At 37.5% G+C, this 18,710-nt stretch overlaps 1 protein-coding gene across 1 annotated transcript in view; it reads left to right on the top strand.

The window, feature by feature from the left end:
- Nucleotides 1-18,710, top strand: part of LOC112259617 (obscurin-like) — a 98,825-nt gene that overhangs the window by 14,617 nt on the left and 65,498 nt on the right. Inside the window, exons 12-24 of the mRNA XM_042328845.1 lie at nt 551-826; nt 1,657-1,935; nt 4,688-4,963; nt 5,333-5,608; nt 5,949-6,224; nt 6,310-6,582; nt 6,696-6,962; nt 15,958-16,227; nt 16,460-16,729; nt 17,352-17,621; nt 17,733-17,845; nt 17,994-18,147; nt 18,438-18,599. Coding sequence (XP_042184779.1) covers nt 551-826; nt 1,657-1,935; nt 4,688-4,963; nt 5,333-5,608; nt 5,949-6,224; nt 6,310-6,582; nt 6,696-6,962; nt 15,958-16,227; nt 16,460-16,729; nt 17,352-17,621; nt 17,733-17,845; nt 17,994-18,147; nt 18,438-18,599 — 3,162 coding nt within the window. The remainder of the gene's footprint in view (nt 1-550; nt 827-1,656; nt 1,936-4,687; nt 4,964-5,332; nt 5,609-5,948; nt 6,225-6,309; nt 6,583-6,695; nt 6,963-15,957; nt 16,228-16,459; nt 16,730-17,351; nt 17,622-17,732; nt 17,846-17,993; nt 18,148-18,437; nt 18,600-18,710) is intronic.

The following is an 18,710-nucleotide window of genomic DNA, read 5'->3' on the forward strand; positions in this document are numbered from 1 at the left end:
TCCTTTTTCGTTTATTAACTTTGTGCTTTTTGTATTCTTTTGAGCGTAGATTAAATTAAGCATATTATTTTTGCACATCGGCCTCCTTGGGTTATTCCTTTTCATGGTTTTGAGTGCCAGTACCTTTTGAACTACATGTTTTTTTTCTCCTACACACCGGCTGCCTTCCATTGTAGCCTGACTGCAAACCCTCATACTAGCTTTCTGCTCTACACATTGGACATGTTTATCTTAGGAGAAAATAACTATTAAATATTTACCTCTCCCCTCGGATGCTTTGGCAAGTGTACTGTTGAATTACATTTAGCTTTTGTCTCAGTAAGAAACAAATGCCTAGTTTTTTGTCATACTGATAAAGCTGAGATCTTAGGTTTAGTTGATTCCATCAGACAAGGGGCTATGTTTGAGGCTTCAACGTTGTTTCCTTGCTTGATTTGGCTCTGGTTGTTTTGCTTTGTGGCTTATGGGGACGTCTCACTGGTCTCTGTCCCTTTTGTGGCTGTGTGTCTATTCCCATTCTAAATTTGAACTGCTAATGGTTGATCTACAGAGGCCCAGGCTGCCTTCTCCAATAAGGACTCTGTACAGAGAGAGGTGAGAGCTGCTCTCTCCCAGAAAGCCACTCTGAGCTGTGAGGTGTCTGATACCAAGACTGAGGTGAAATGGTACAAGGATGGCAAACTTCTGACTTCCAGTAAGACAGTCTCCATGGAGACAAAGGGCAAGACTCGTCAGCTGGTGATAGAGAAGGTGGAGAAGAAGGATGCTGGAGAGTACATCTGTGAGGTTGGAGCAGAGAAACTGGTCTTTAAGATACATGTGACAGGTATGGAGGATATATTGGATTTACTGTCTGTCTATTGTTTGCTCTGGGGCATATAGTGGGACGAATGGTTGTCTATATGCCTGTCCTACAAATATTTCTTTGATAAAACTTGTCTTTGACAAAGGTTGTTTCATTTGTCGAGTTGTCTTCCCAAGTTGACATCTCCTACAATCTGTGTTGCTGCTCTAGCTTATATTACATCTGAAAAGTCTGTTTCTGTGTTGCTGCTCTAGCTTATATTACATCTGAAAAGTCTGTTTCTGTGTTGCTGCTCTAGCTTATATTACATCTGAAAAGTCTGTTTCTGTGTTGCTGCTCTAGCTGTTTCTGTGTTGCTGCTCTATTATATTACATCTGAAAAGTCTGTTTCTGTGTTGCTGCTCTAGCTTATATTACATCTGAAAAGTCTGTTTCTGTGTTGCTGCTCTAGCTTATATTACATCTGAAAAGTCTGTTTCTGTGTTGCTGCTCTAGCTTATATTACATCTGAAAAGTCTGTTTCTGTGTTGCTGCTCTAGCTTATATTACATCTGAAAAGTCTGTTTCTGTGTTGCTGCTCTAGCTTATATTACATCTGAAAAGTCTGTTTCTGTGTTGCTGCTCTAGCTTATATTACATCTGAATAGTCTGTTTCTGTGTTTGTTGCGCAGTTTGTTTGTCTCCGTACCATGTTAGAATTGCTGACAGTTAACTCTCGGTGTCATTCTGGAGACAATTCTTCCCGTGTCTGTACAGGACAGTAAGTGGTGTGTTCTGTGTTTGGTGCTGATACTGTTTGACCCTAAATTAAGTATTTCTGCCATTGTGCCCCTCCATGACTGTTCCATCAGAAGCCCAACAGGCTGCCTTCACCAATAAGGACTCTATACAGAAGGAGGTGAAAGCTACTCTCTCCCAGAAAGCCACTCTGAGCTGTGAGGTATCAGATACCAAGACAGAGGTGAAATGGTACAAAAATGGCAAACTGCTTACTTCCAGTAAGACGGTCTCCATGGAGACAAAGGGCAAGACTCGTCAGCTGGTGATAGAGAAGGTGGAGAAGAAGGATGCTGGAGAGTACACCTGTGAGGTTGGAGCAGAGAAACTGGTCTATAAGATACAGGTGACAGGTATGCAGGAGTTGTTTTTTTAGTTAGGAGCCCTCTGTGATGTGATTTAGGGTTTGGTTGCTTGAATGGCTGTCCGTTTGTCTGTCCTATTAATTAAAATTGTATTCTCCTTATTTAAAGATAATCGTAAGAGATTTTCTTAAGTCCGAGAATGGGACATACACAGTTACATTTTTAGTTCTGTTTTTTAACTTACAGCTATTTAGTTATTTTCTAAGTGTAATTGGTAACGTTGCCTTAGCATTTGTGAGTTCTATCTTGCAAAAAAATAGGTTTAATTGGTTGTTTTGATTGCGCACAGCATTGTCCTTTGAACATTTTGTCTCGATTCACAGATGTTTCTCATGGGGATATCTGAGTGCTCTGTTTCCCAGTTTGTTGTGTCTGTCTCCACGCCACATTGGAATTTCAGATGGTTGACTTTGTCCAATAACTCCCGTATTTGTCCAGTCTAGAGATATGGTTCCTGTTTTCATGTGATATTGAGGTTTCTCATTTCCATCATATCCCTCAATTGTTCCTCCTTTAGAAATGAAGGCTGCTTTCTCCAATAAGGACTTTGTACAGCAGGAAGTGAAAGCTACTCTCTCGCAGAAAGCCACTCTGAGCTGTGAGCTGTTAGATACCAAGACAGATGTGAAATGGTACAAATATGGCAAGCTACTGACTTGCACTAAGACAGTCCACATGTTGTCAATGAGCAAAGCTTGTTAGCTTGTGATAGAAAATGTGTAGAAAAAGGATGCTGGAGAGTACAGCTGTGAGGCTGGAGCAGAGAAGTTGGTCTTTAAGATACAGCTGGCTCTATTATTGTTTCTCAGGAGGCTTTGGAGGCTGAACAGTTGTCAATGTACAGTGGGGAGAACAAGTATTTGATACACTGCCGATTTTGCAGGTTTTTCCTACTTACAAAGCATGTAGAGGTCTGTCATTTTTATCATAGGTACACTTCAACTGTGAGAGTCGGAATCTAAAACAAAAATCCAGAAAATCACATTGTATGATTTTTAAGTAATTCATTTGCATTTTATTGCATGATATAAGTATTTTATCACCTACCAACAAGTAGGAATTCCGGCTCTCACAGACCTGTTAGTTTTTCTTTAAGAAGCCCTCCTGTTCTCCACTCATTACCTGTATTAACTGCACCTGTTTGAACACGTTACATGTACAAAATACACCTGTCCACACACTCAATCAAACAGACTGCAACCTCTCCACAGTGGCCAAGACCAGAGAGCTGTGTAAGGACATCAGGGATAAAATTGTAGACCTGCACAGGGCTGGGATGGGCTACAGGACAATAGGCAAGCAGCTTTGTGAGAAGGCAACAACTGTTGGCGCAATTATTAGAAAATGGAAGAAGTTCAACATGACGGTCAATCACCCTCGGTCTGGGGCTCCATGCAAGATCTCACCTCGTGGGGCATCAATGATCATGAGGAAGATGAGTGATCAGCCCAGAACTACACGGCAGGACCTGGTCAATGACCTGAAGAGAGCTGGGACCACAGTCTCAAAGAAAACCATTAGTAACACACTACGCCGTCATGGATTAAAATCCTGCAGTGCACGCAAGGTCCCCCTGCTCAAGCCAGCGCATGTCCAGGCCCGTCTGAAGTTTGCCAATGACCATCTGGATGATCCAGAGGAGGAATGGGAGAAGGTCATGTGGTCTGATGAGACAAAAATAGAGCTTTTTGGTCTAAACTCCACTCGCAGTGTTTGGAGGAAGAAGAAGGATGAGTACAACCCCACGAACACCATCCCAACCGTGAAGCATGGAGGTGGAAACATCATTCTTTGGGGATGCTTTTCTGCAAAGGGGACAGGACGACTGCACCGTATTGAGGGGAGAAGGGATGGGGCCATGTATCGCGAGATCTTGGCCAACAACCTCCTTCCCTCAGTAAGAGCATTGAAGATGGGTCGTGGCTGGGTCTTCCAGCATGACAACGACCCGAAACACACAGCCAGGGCAACTAAGGAGTGGCTCCGTAAGAAGCATCTCAAGGGCCTGGAGTGGCCTAGCCAGTCTCCAGACCTGAACCCAATAGAAAATCTTTGGAGGGAGCTGAAAGTCTATATTGCCCAGCGACAGCCCCGAAACCTGAAGGATCTGGAGAAGGTCTGTATGGAGGAGTGGGCCAAAATCCCTGCTGCAGTGTGTGCAAACCTGGTCAAGAACTACAGGAAACGTATGATATCTGTAATTGCAAACAAAGGTTTCTGTATCAAATATTAAGTCCTGCTTTTCTGACGTATCAAATACTTATGTCATGTAATAAAATGCAAATGAATTACTTAAAAATCATACAATGTGATTTTCTGGATTTTTGTTTTAGATTCCGTCTCTCACAGTTGAAGTGTACCTATGATAAAAATTACAGACCTCTACATGCTTTGTAAGTAGGAAAACCTGCAAAATCGGCAGAGTATCAAATACTTGTTCTCCCCACTGTATATGTTCTCTACATTGTCTACAAATGTTTTCCATAATAGAAAGAGATGTTTAGTGTTGTCTTTTTTTATTGTTTTGCTAATGTCTGAATTGTCCGTTACCCTGTTTGTTGCATTGTCTTGTCTGAGTCTTACTACTTTATAAATGCAGATGGTTGATTTATCTAGCATTTGTATTGCTTATGTCCCCTAATGTCTGTTGTGTGTAAGATATGGTTTGGTTGTTGGGATTGTTTGACCTTGAATGTTATGTTTCTGGTACTATCATGCACCTCCATAATTGTTCCCTCAGAAACTCAAGCAGCTTTCACCAATAAGGACTCTGTACAGAAGGAGGTGAAAGCTACTCTCTCCCAGAAAGCCACTCTGAGCTGTGAGGTATCTGACACCAAGACTGAGGTGAAATGGTACAAGGATGGCAAACTGCTGACTTCCAGTAAGACAGTCTCCATGGAGACAAAGGGCAAGACTCGTCAGCTGGTGATAGAGAAGGTGGAGAAGAAGGATGCTGGACAGTACACCTGTGAGGTTGGAGCAGAGAAGCTGGTCTTTAAGCTACTGGTGACAGGTATGGGACGATTTCAAAGCTGGCTGTCCATTGATGTTTCTCTCAAGGTTTTGGAGGCTGGATGGTTGTCAATGTACTGTGTCTGTGTTCTACGTTGTCTACAATTTTCTTCTCCCAAGGAAAGACATGTTATACTGTTGTTTGTTTTGATGGTTTTGTTAGTGTGGAAGTCTGAATTGTATGTTCTTCTCTGTCTCATAATGCTTTAGAAATGCAGTTTTTTTTTACTTACTCTGACAATATCGCTTGATTTCCCTTTTGTATGTCATGTGCAAGATATCCAAAGGGTTTCTGATTTGGTGTTGTGATTGTTTGACCCTGAATGAAGGGTTTCTGGTTTTACCATACCCTTCAATGATCCCCATTCAGAGGCCCAGGCTGCTTTCTCCAATAAGGACTCTGTACAGAAGGAGGTGAAAGCTACTCTCTCCCAGAAAGCCACTCTGAGCTGTGATGTGTCAGATACCAAGACTGAGGTGAAATGGTACAAGGATGACAAACTGCTGACTTCCAGTAAGACAGTCTCCATGGAGACAAAGGGCAAGACTCGTCAGCTGGTGATAGAGAAGGTGGAGAAGAAGGATGCTGGAGAGTACACCTGTGAGGTTGGAGCAGAGAAACTGGTCTTTAAGATACAGGTGACAGGTATGGAGGATATGAAAGCTGGCTGTCCATTGATGTTTCTCTTAAGGCTTTGTAGGCTGAATGGTCCCAAACCAGATGATGTTTTGTATACTCAAGTCAATGGCCTCTGAATGTATTGCCCATTTTGTTTTGGTAGATGTCTATCTCTTGGTTGCATATTTGTGTCTAAAACTATATTTCAATAGCTGGTAATTGACTTACTAGTCTAGCCATTGTATTGATCAGCACCTCCCAGTCTCATGTCTGTCCAGTGTAGAGATGTGCTTCCTGTTTGTTTTGTGTTCAGCCCTGAATGAAGGGGTTCTAATTCCACTGTGGCATGTCATCATTTCTCCTTCAGAGATTCAATCAGCTTTCACCAACAAGGAGTCTGTAAAGAAGGAGGTGAAAGCTACTCTCTCCCAGAAAGCCACTCTGAGCTGTGATGTGTCAGATACCAAGACTGAGGTGAAATGGTACAAGGATGGCAAACTGCTGACTTCCAGTAAGACAGTCTCCATGGAGACAAAGGGTAAGACTCGTCAGCTGGTGATAGAGAAGGTGGAGAAGAAGGATGCTGGACAGTACACCTGTGAGGTTGGAGCAGAGAAGCTGGCCTTTAAGATACAGGTGACAGGTATGATGTCATTGACTCATTCAACCGTATTTGTTATACCCAGCACTATCATCACTATGCTAACATGTCATATTTTTTACTCTAGAATCCTCTGCCAAGTTTAAGAAGACTGCCGTAAAGGATATATGCAGTGTTCAAGCAAGTGAGAAGATTGTTTTGACCACTGAGCTGACTTCGGAGAGTGCCAGTGTTAAGTGGTTCAGAGATGGAGTAGAGTTGAAGGAAGGCACTAAATATGAGATGAAGAGAGAGGGACATTCTCGTACCCTGATTGTGAAGTCCACCGAAATCAAAGACAGTGGCACCTACTCTTGCCACACTGATGATGACAAGCTTGAGTTCAAAGTTCAAGTCAAACGTTAGTTAGCAATTCATTCATCAGAACAATTGATTGGCGTGTACAGTCAATACTGACATAAGAGCATGCATATAAAATGTAGTTAATTAAGTTCTATCCATGTTTCCTCTCAGATACACCGCTGAAGTTTGTGGTGCAGTTGCAGCCTGTAGCCACAGAGCTAGGTGTTACGCTGACCCTGACCTGTGAACTGAACCAAGCCTCAGGGGACGTACTCTGGCGCCACAACAGTCGTGAGGTCAAACCCGGTGGCAGGTTCTGTGTCAGCGCTGACAGTGCCAAGCGGGTCCTTACCATAACAGGAATGACCAAAGAGGATGAGGGAGAGTACATCTGCGAATGCAAAGATGATAAGACCTCAGCCAAGGTCTCCACCAATGGTAGCTGAGGCTTTACTTTCATTAGATTTAACACTTGGTCACTCATTACTGCAGCATATAGTTACAGACATAAACAACATAGTTAAAGACATATACATCATAGTTACAGACATATACAACACAGTTACAGACATATACAACACAGTTACAGACCTGTACAACATAGTTACAGACAGGTACAACATAGTTACAGACTTGTACCAGAAAGTTACAGACATGGACTACATAGTTAGAGACATATACAACACAATTACAGACATATACAACACAGTTACAGACCTGTACAACATAGTTACAGACATGTACAACATAGTTACAGACTTGTACCAGAAAGTTACAGACATGTACTACATAGGTACAGACATATAAAACATGGTTACAGACATAAACAACATAGTTAAAGGCATGTACTACATAGTTACAGACATATACAACACAGTTACAGACATATACAACATAGCTACATACATACACAACATAGGTACAGACATATACAACATGGTTACAGACATAAACAACATAGTTACAGGCATGTACAACATAGTTACAGACATATACAACATAGTTACAGACCTGACCTGTACAGCATAGTTACAAACAAATACAACATAGTTAAATACATATACAACACAGTTACATACATATACAACATAGTTACAGACATATACAACACAGTTACAGACATATACAACATAGCTACATACATACACAACATAGGTACAGACATATACAACATGGTTACAGACATAAACAACATAGTTACAGGCATGTACAACATAGTTACAGACATATACAACATAGTTACAGACCTGACCTGTACAGCATAGTTACAAACAAATACAACATAGTTAAATACATATACAACACAGTTACATACATATACAACATAGTTACAGACATATACAAAATAGTTACATGCCTGTACAACATAGTTACAGACATAGTCAACATTATTACAGACATATACAACATAGTTACACACATATACAACATAGATACAGACAAATACAACGTAGTTACAGACAAATACAGTACAGTTACAGACATATACAACATAGTTACATCCATATACAGAATAGTTACATGCCTGTACAACATAGTTACAGACATAGTCAACATAATTACAGACATATACAACATAGTTACAGACATATACAACATAGTTACATGCCTGTACAACATAGTTACAGACATAGTCAACATAATTACAGACATATACAACATAGTTACAGACCTGTAAAACATAGTTACAGACATATACAACATAGTTACAAACATATACAACATAGTTACAGACACATACAACATAGTTACATGCCTGTACAACATAGTTACAGACATAGTCAACATAATTACAGACATATACAACATAGTTACAGACATATACAACATAGTTACAGACGAATACAACATAGTTACAGGCATATACAACATAGTTACAGACACATACAACATAGTTACAGACATATACAACATAGTTACAAACATATACAACATAGTTACAGACACATACAACATAGTTACATGCCTGTACAACATAGTTACAGACATAGTCAACATAATTACAGACATATACAACATAGTTACAGACATATACAACATAGTTACAGACGAATACAACATAGTTACAGGCATATACAACATAGTTACAGACACATACAACATAGTTACAGACATATACAACATAGTTACAGACATATACAACATAGTTACAGACCTGTACAACATAGTTACAGACATATACAATGTAGTTACAGACATGTACAATATAGTTACAGACATATATAGCATAGTTATATATATATATATATATATAACATAGTTACAGACATGAGTATCATAGTTACGGACATATACAACATAGTTACAGACATAGTCAACATAATTACAGACATATACAACATAGTTACATGCCTGTACAACATAGTTACAGACATAGTCAACATAATTACAGACATATACAACATAGTTACAGATATATACAACATAGTTACAGACATATACAACATAGTTACAGACACATACAACATAGTTACAGACCTGTAAAACATAGTTACAGACAAATACAACATAGTTACAGACGTATACAACATAGTTCCAGACCTGTACAACATAGTTACAGACAAATACAACATAGTTACAGACATATACAACATAGTTCCAGACCTGTACAACATAGTTCCAGTCATATACAACATAGTTACAGACATTTATAACATAGTTACAGACATATGCAACATAGTTACAGACATATGCAACATAGTTACAGACATATGCAACATAGTTACAGACATATACAACATAGTTACAGACATATGCAACATAGTTACAGACATATACAACATAGTTACAGACATATACAACATAGTTACAGACATATGCAACATAGTTACAGACATGTACAACATAGTTACAGACGTATACAACATAGTTACAGACATATACAACATAGTTACAGACATATACAACATAGTTACAGACGTATACAACATAGTTACAGACATATACAACATAGTTACAGACCTGTACAACATAGTTACAGACATATGCAACATAGTTACAGACATATGCAACATAGTTACAGACATATACAACATAGTTACAGACATATACAACACAGTTACAGACCTGTACAACATAGTTACAGACAGGTACAACATAGTTACAGACTTGTACCAGAAAGTTACAGACATGGACTACATAGTTAGAGACATATACAACACAGTTACAGACATATACAACACAGTTACAGACCTGTACAACATAGTTACAGACATGTACAACATAGTTACAGACTTGTACCAGAAAGTTACAGACATGTACTACATAGGTACAGACATATAAAACATGGTTACAGACATAAACAACATAGTTACAGGCATGTACTACATAGTTACAGACATATACAACATAGTTACAGACCTGACCTGTACAGCATAGTTACAAACAAATACAACATAGTTAAATACATATACAACACAGTTACATACATATACAACATAGTTACAGACATATACAAAATAGTTACATAACTGTACAACATAGTTACAGACATAGTCAACATTATTACAGACATATACAACATAGTTACACACATATACAACATAGTTACAGACAAATACAACGTAGTTACAGACAAATACAGTACAGTTACAGACATATACAACATAGTTACATCCATATACAGAATAGTTACATGCCTGTACAACATAGTTACAGACATAGTCAACATAATTACAGACATATACAACATAGTTACAGACATATACAACATAGTTACATGCCTGTACAACATAGTTACAGACATAGTCAACATAATTACAAACATATACAACATAGTTACAGACACATAAAACATAGTTACATGCCTGTACAACATAGTTACAGACATAGTCAACATAATTACAGACATATACAACATAGTTACAGACATATACAACATAGTTACAGACGAATACAACATAGTTACAGGCATATACAACATAGTTACAGACACATACAACATAGTTACAGACATATACAACATAGTTACAGACATATGCAACATAGTTACAGACCTGTAAAACATAGTTACAGACATATACAACGTAGTTACAGACATGTACAATATAGTTACAGACATATATAGCATAGTTATATATATATATATAACATAGTTACAGACATGAGTATCATAGTTACGGACATATACAACATAGTTACAGACATAGTCAACATAATTACAGACATATACAACATAGTTACATGCCTGTACAACATAGTTACAGACATAGTCAACATAATTACAGACATATACAACATAGTTACAGATATATACAACATAGTTACAGACATATACAACATAGTTACAGACACATACAACATAGTTACAGACCTGTAAAACATAGTTCCAGTCATATACAACATAGTTACAGACATTTATAACATAGTTACAGACATATGCAACATAGTTACAGACATATGCAACATAGTTACAGACATATGCAACATAGTTACAGACATATACAACATAGTTACAGACATATGCAACATAGTTACAGACATATACAACATAGTTACAGACATATACAACATAGTTACAGACATATGCAACATAGTTACAGACATGTACAACATAGTTACAGACGTATACAACATAGTTACAGACATATACAACATAGTTACAGACGTATACAACATAGTTACAGACGTATACAACATAGTTACAGACATATACAACATAGTTACAGACATATACAACATAGTTACAGACCTGTACAACATAGTTACAGACATACGCAACATAGTTACAGACATATGCAACATAGTTACAGACATATACAACATAGTTACAGACGTATACAACATAGTTACAGACATATACAACATAGTTACAGACACATACAACATAGTTACAGACCTGTAAAACATAGTTACAGACAAATACAACATAGTTACAGACACATACAACATAGTTACAGACCTGTAAAACATAGTTACAGACAAATACAACATAGTTACAGACATATACAACATAGTTCCAGACCTGTACAACATAGTTACAGACATATGCAACATAGTTACAGACATATGCAACATAGTTACAGACATATACAACATAGTTACAGACGTATACAACATAGTTACAGACAAATACAACATAGTTACAGACATATACAACATAGTTCCAGACCTGTACAACATAGTTCCAGACATATACAACATAGTTACAGACATTTATAACATAGTTACAGACATATGCAACATAGTTACAGACATATGCAACATAGTTACAGACATATACAACATAGTTACAGACATATGCAACATAGTTACAGACATGTACAACATAGTTACAGACGTATACAACATAGTTACAGACATATACAACATAGTTACTGACATATACAACATAGTTACAGACGTATACAACATAGTTACAGACATATACAACATAGTTACAGACATATACAACATAGTTACAGACCTGTACAACATAGTTACAGACATATGCAACATAGTTACAGACATATGCAACATAGTTACAGACATATACAACATAGTTACAGACGTATACAACATAGTTACAGACATATACAACATAGTTACAGACACATACAACATAGTTACAGACCTGTAAAACATAGTTACAGACAAATACAACATAGTTACAGACATATACAACATAGTTCCAGACCTGTACAACATAGTTACAGACATATGCAACATAGTTACAGATATATGCAACATAGTTACAGACATATACAACATAGTTACAGACATATGCAACATAGTTACAGACCTGTAAAACATAGTTACAGACATATACAACATAGTTACAAACATATACAACATAGTTACAGACACATACAACATAGTTACATGCCTGTACAACATAGTTACAGACATATGCAACATAGTTACAGACATGTACAACATAGTTACAGACGTATACAACATAGTTACAGACATATACAACATAGTTACAGACATATACAACATAGTTACAGACGTATACAACATAGTTACAGACATATACAACATAGTTACAGACCTGTACAACATAGTTACAGACATATGCAACATAGTTACAGACATATGCAACATAGTTACAGACATATACAACATAGTTACAGACATATACAACACAGTTACAGACCTGTACAACATAGTTACAGACAGGTACAACATAGTTACAGACTTGTACCAGAAAGTTACAGACATGGACTACATAGTTAGAGACATATACAACACAGTTACAGACATATACAACACAGTTACAGACCTGTACAACATAGTTACAGACATGTACAACATAGTTACAGACTTGTACCAGAAAGTTACAGACATGTACTACATAGGTACAGACATATAAAACATGGTTACAGACATAAACAACATAGTTACAGGCATGTACTACATAGTTACAGACATATACAACATAGTTACAGACCTGACCTGTACAGCATAGTTACAAACAAATACAACATAGTTAAATACATATACAACACAGTTACATACATATACAACATAGTTACAGACATATACAAAATAGTTACATAACTGTACAACATAGTTACAGACATAGTCAACATTATTACAGACATATACAACATAGTTACACACATATACAACATAGTTACAGACAAATACAACGTAGTTACAGACAAATACAGTACAGTTACAGACATATACAACATAGTTACATCCATATACAGAATAGTTACATGCCTGTACAACATAGTTACAGACATAGTCAACATAATTACAGACATATACAACATAGTTACAGACATATACAACATAGTTACATGCCTGTACAACATAGTTACAGACATAGTCAACATAATTACAAACATATACAACATAGTTACAGACACATAAAACATAGTTACATGCCTGTACAACATAGTTACAGACATAGTCAACATAATTACAGACATATACAACATAGTTACAGACATATACAACATAGTTACAGACAATACAACATAGTTACAGGCATATACAACATAGTTACAGACACATACAACATAGTTACAGACATATACAACATAGTTACAGACATATGCAACATAGTTACAGACCTGTAAAACATAGTTACAGACATATACAACGTAGTTACAGACATGTACAATATAGTTACAGACATATATAGCATAGTTATATATATATATATAACATAGTTACAGACATGAGTATCATAGTTACGGACATATACAACATAGTTACAGACATAGTCAACATAATTACAGACATATACAACATAGTTACATGCCTGTACAACATAGTTACAGACATAGTCAACATAATTACAGACATATACAACATAGTTACAGATATATACAACATAGTTACAGACATATACAACATAGTTACAGACACATACAACATAGTTACAGACCTGTAAAACATAGTTCCAGTCATATACAACATAGTTACAGACATTTATAACATAGTTACAGACATATGCAACATAGTTACAGACATATGCAACATAGTTACAGACATATGCAACATAGTTACAGACATATACAACATAGTTACAGACATATGCAACATAGTTACAGACATATACAACATAGTTACAGACATATACAACATAGTTACAGACATATGCAACATAGTTACAGACATGTACAACATAGTTACAGACGTATACAACATAGTTACAGACATATACAACATAGTTACAGACGTATACAACATAGTTACAGACGTATACAACATAGTTACAGACATATACAACATAGTTACAGACATATACAACATAGTTACAGACCTGTACAACATAGTTACAGACATACGCAACATAGTTACAGACATATGCAACATAGTTACAGACATATACAACATAGTTACAGACGTATACAACATAGTTACAGACATATACAACATAGTTACAGACACATACAACATAGTTACAGACCTGTAAAACATAGTTACAGACAAATACAACATAGTTACAGACACATACAACATAGTTACAGACCTGTAAAACATAGTTACAGACAAATACAACATAGTTACAGACATATACAACATAGTTCCAGACCTGTACAACATAGTTACAGACATATGCAACATAGTTACAGACATATGCAACATAGTTACAGACATATACAACATAGTTACAGACGTATACAACACAGTTACAGACAAATACAACATAGTTACAGACATATACAACATAGTTCCAGACCTGTACAACATAGTTCCAGACATATACAACATAGTTACAGACATTTATAACATAGTTACAGACATATGCAACATAGTTACAGACATATGCAACATAGTTACAGACATATACAACATAGTTACAGACATATGCAACATAGTTACAGACATGTACAACATAGTTACAGACGATACAACATAGTTACAGACATATACAACATAGTTACTGACATATACAACATAGTTACAGACGTATACAACATAGTTACAGACATATACAACATAGTTACAGACATATACAACATAGTTACAGACCTGTACAACATAGTTACAGACATATGCAACATAGTTACAGACATATGCAACATAGTTACAGACATATACAACATAGTTACAGACGTATACAACATAGTTACAGACATATACAACATAGTTACAGACACATACAACATAGTTACAGACCTGTAAAACATAGTTACAGACAAATACAACATAGTTACAGACATATACAACATAGTTCCAGACCTGTACAACATAGTTACAGACATATGCAACATAGTTACAGATATATGCAACATAGTTACAGACATATACAACATAGTTACAGACATATGCAACATAGTTACAGACGTATACAACATAGTTACAGACACATACAACATAGTTACAGACACATACAACATAGTTACAGACCTGTACAACATAGTTACAGACATATGCAACATAGTTACAGACATATACAACATAGTTACAGACACATACAACATAGTTACAGACACATACAACATAGTTACAGACATATGCAACATAGTTACAGACATATGCAACATAGTTACAGACATATACAACATAGTTACAGACATATACAACATAGTTACAGACATATACAACATAGTTACAGACATATACAACATAGTTACAGACATATACAACATAGTTACAGACATATACAACGTAGTTACAGACATGTACAATATAGTTACAGACATATATAGCATCGTTAGAGATATATATATATAACATAGTTACAGACATGAGTATCATAGTTACAGACATATACAACATAGTTACAGACATATACAATATAGTGACAGTCATATACAACATAGTTACAGACATATACAATATAGTTACAGTCATATACAACATAGTTACAGACATATACAACATAGTTACCGACATATACAACATAGTTACAGACATATACAACATAGTTACAGACATATCGTCAAACATACTAGATATTAACCCATGTATTTCAATATTAACTCATTTTCTTTGTGCCTGAGTCTAATTAAGTGTCTCCAGATAATCTTTTCCATTATGAACTTTTCAGCCCCCAGACTGGTGAATCTGACTTCCAAGCTGAGCAGCATCGTTGCAGTGGAAGGGAAAGATGTCATCTTCAAGTGTAGTGTCACCCCAGCAGACGTCAAAGTAAAATGGTTCCGCAACAACGTGCCAATCACTGCTGGGCCCAAGTATAAGATTGAGCACAGGGCCACCAGCCACTCCCTCACCATCACGTCAGTCAGTCAGGAGGATGCTGGGGAGATCAGCATGGCAGCTGAGGGCAAAACCTGCAGCGCTACCCTCCAAGTGCAACGTAAGAACCAACCTCTATTCACTTTAACACTTACTGTATGACATAATATCTGAGCTAATTTCCAGTGGATATACTTCTGTTCTGTATTATCATCAGATTGTTTTGATTGACTGATACACAATTATAGCCATTGTTTACAAAAATGTATAAGCCTTTTAAGCATTTTAGCTTAGAAGGGCTACAGTTATCACGAAGGAGTTGTAATATCTGTGTTTTCTTTGTACCCTGACAGTGGAGCCGGTGATGTTCAAGAAAAAGCTGCAGAACGTGACAACGGTAGAGGATCAGAAGGGAGTGAAGCTGGAGGTGGAGCTTAGTAGACCCTCTAAAGAGGTCAGGTGGATGAAGAACAGCGTGGTGCTGCAGCCCGGAGGCAACATGGACATCAGGGTGGATGGGGCCAAGCAGACCCTGGTCTTCAAGAGTGTAACTACCGCTGACCGCGGCTACTACTCCTGTGAAACTCTTGATGACAAGACCCAGGCCAAACTCACGGTGGATGGTAAGTACATTTATATTTTAGTCATTTAGCAGACGTTCTTATCCTGAGTGACTTACAGTAGAAATGAGGGTTAAGTGCCTTGTTCAAAGGGACATCGACAGAATTTTCACCTAGTCAGCTCGGTGATTCGATCCAGCGACCTTTCGGTTACTGACCCAACACTCTTAAGCACTAGACTACCTACCGCCCAAGTAAGAGTATGTCCCATTTACAGATGCTGTAGTTTTATGATCATGTATAAATAGCGATCTAGTGATCTCAGTTGTGCAGTTTGTACATTTGATCTCCACACAGATGTTTATTTTGTTATATATATATTTTTGTACCTTTTTTAACTCGGCAAGTCAGTTAAGAAAAAAATCTTTTACAAAATTTACAATGACAGCCTACCCCGGACAAACCCTAACCCGGACGATGCTGGGCCAATTGTGCGCCGGTTGTGATACAGCCTGGAATTGAACCGGGGTCTGTAGTGACGCCTCTAGCACTGAGATGCAAGCCTTAGACCGCTGCGCCACTCTGTAGCCCCAGACTCTTTATATCTACAGCGATGATTCTTTATAACCTAAACATTTAGCATATTCCAACACACCTAAATATTCCCTCTATCTGTATTTCACAGTGCAGAAGATTGAGGTGGTGAAGGGCCTGCAGGCCGAGGTCAAGGCCAATGAGAAGGAGACAGTGACCCTGGAGGTGGAGCTCAGTCAAGCTGACGTGGAGGGTTCCTGGACCAGGAGCGGAGCCAAGCTCAAGGCAGGGTCCAATTGTCGCATCACGGCCCTTGGAAAGAAGCATGCCCTTACACTGTCCCAACTCAAGATGGAGGACGCAGGAACGATTGTCTTCCAAGCGGAAGGGGTCAAGTCTTCTGGCAAGCTCATTGTTGCAGGTACGTTATCTCAATTGTTGTCCAACATTAAGCTATTCATCAAGTTGAATGTAATTTGAAGTGGCACCTCTTATTTAAATACTGTACCTTTTTGCATTGGGGCTCATACAGAACCTGCTGCCATGATCTCTAGGCCCATGGAGGATGTCAAAGCTCCAGAGAAGGAGAAGGCAACACTTGAGTGTGAGGTGTCCAGAACCAATTCTGAGGTCAAGTGGTTCAAGGTGTGAAAACATATTCTAGTGGTAAATCATAGAACTCGAACATCCAGTCATGCAAAACGAGAAAATGTTCAATGTCAGCAATTTACTTTGCATAATTGTGTATACAAAGTGAAGTAATCATTTGTACTAAAATATCACTGTTCCCTAGGGTGATACGGAACTAAAACCAGGAAAGAACTTTGGCATCCACTCCCAGGGTCGCACACGTAGCCTCCTCATCCATAAATGTTCCAAAGAGGATGAGGGCACATACGTTTGTCGAACGTCTGACGACAATACATCAGCCAAACTCACTGTACATGGTATGAGTCCCTACACGTTATTCTTATGATACAACATGATACATGGTATATTATGCAATCCAATGATAATGATCGTATAATACAATACAATGATGATTGTATAGGCTTGTCAATGATAGATGTACTTACAGGTTGGTAAAATAGTCTCAATTTTAAATAATAGGCATCCTTCTTACCAGATATATAGCTATGAATAAATGGAAAAGAATGGCCCTATTCCATTCAGCATTAGATGTGTTGAAGGCTCTCTGATGTCTCTTTTAATGGTCTCTTGTGATTCTCCCCCAAAGCCCGAGACATTAAGATAGTGAAGAAGCTGGAGGATGTGGAGGTGATGGAGAAGGAGAGTGCGTCATTCATGTGTGAGATCTCTCACGATGAAGTGGCCTGCCAGTGGTTCAAAGGTGACACCAAACTCAAAGTCGGTGACAACATCAAGATGAGACAAGAGGGTGAGGAGGATACACACATTTAGAATTATTTCCAAGTATATGTTTAGATGTCCATTTTAGCAATAGACTCTCATATATTATATTTTAGTAAGAGACACTCATATATTTTAG

This window comes from Oncorhynchus tshawytscha, linkage group LG10 (genome assembly GCF_018296145.1).
Source record: "Oncorhynchus tshawytscha isolate Ot180627B linkage group LG10, Otsh_v2.0, whole genome shotgun sequence".
Lineage (NCBI taxonomy): Eukaryota > Metazoa > Chordata > Actinopteri > Salmoniformes > Salmonidae > Oncorhynchus > Oncorhynchus tshawytscha.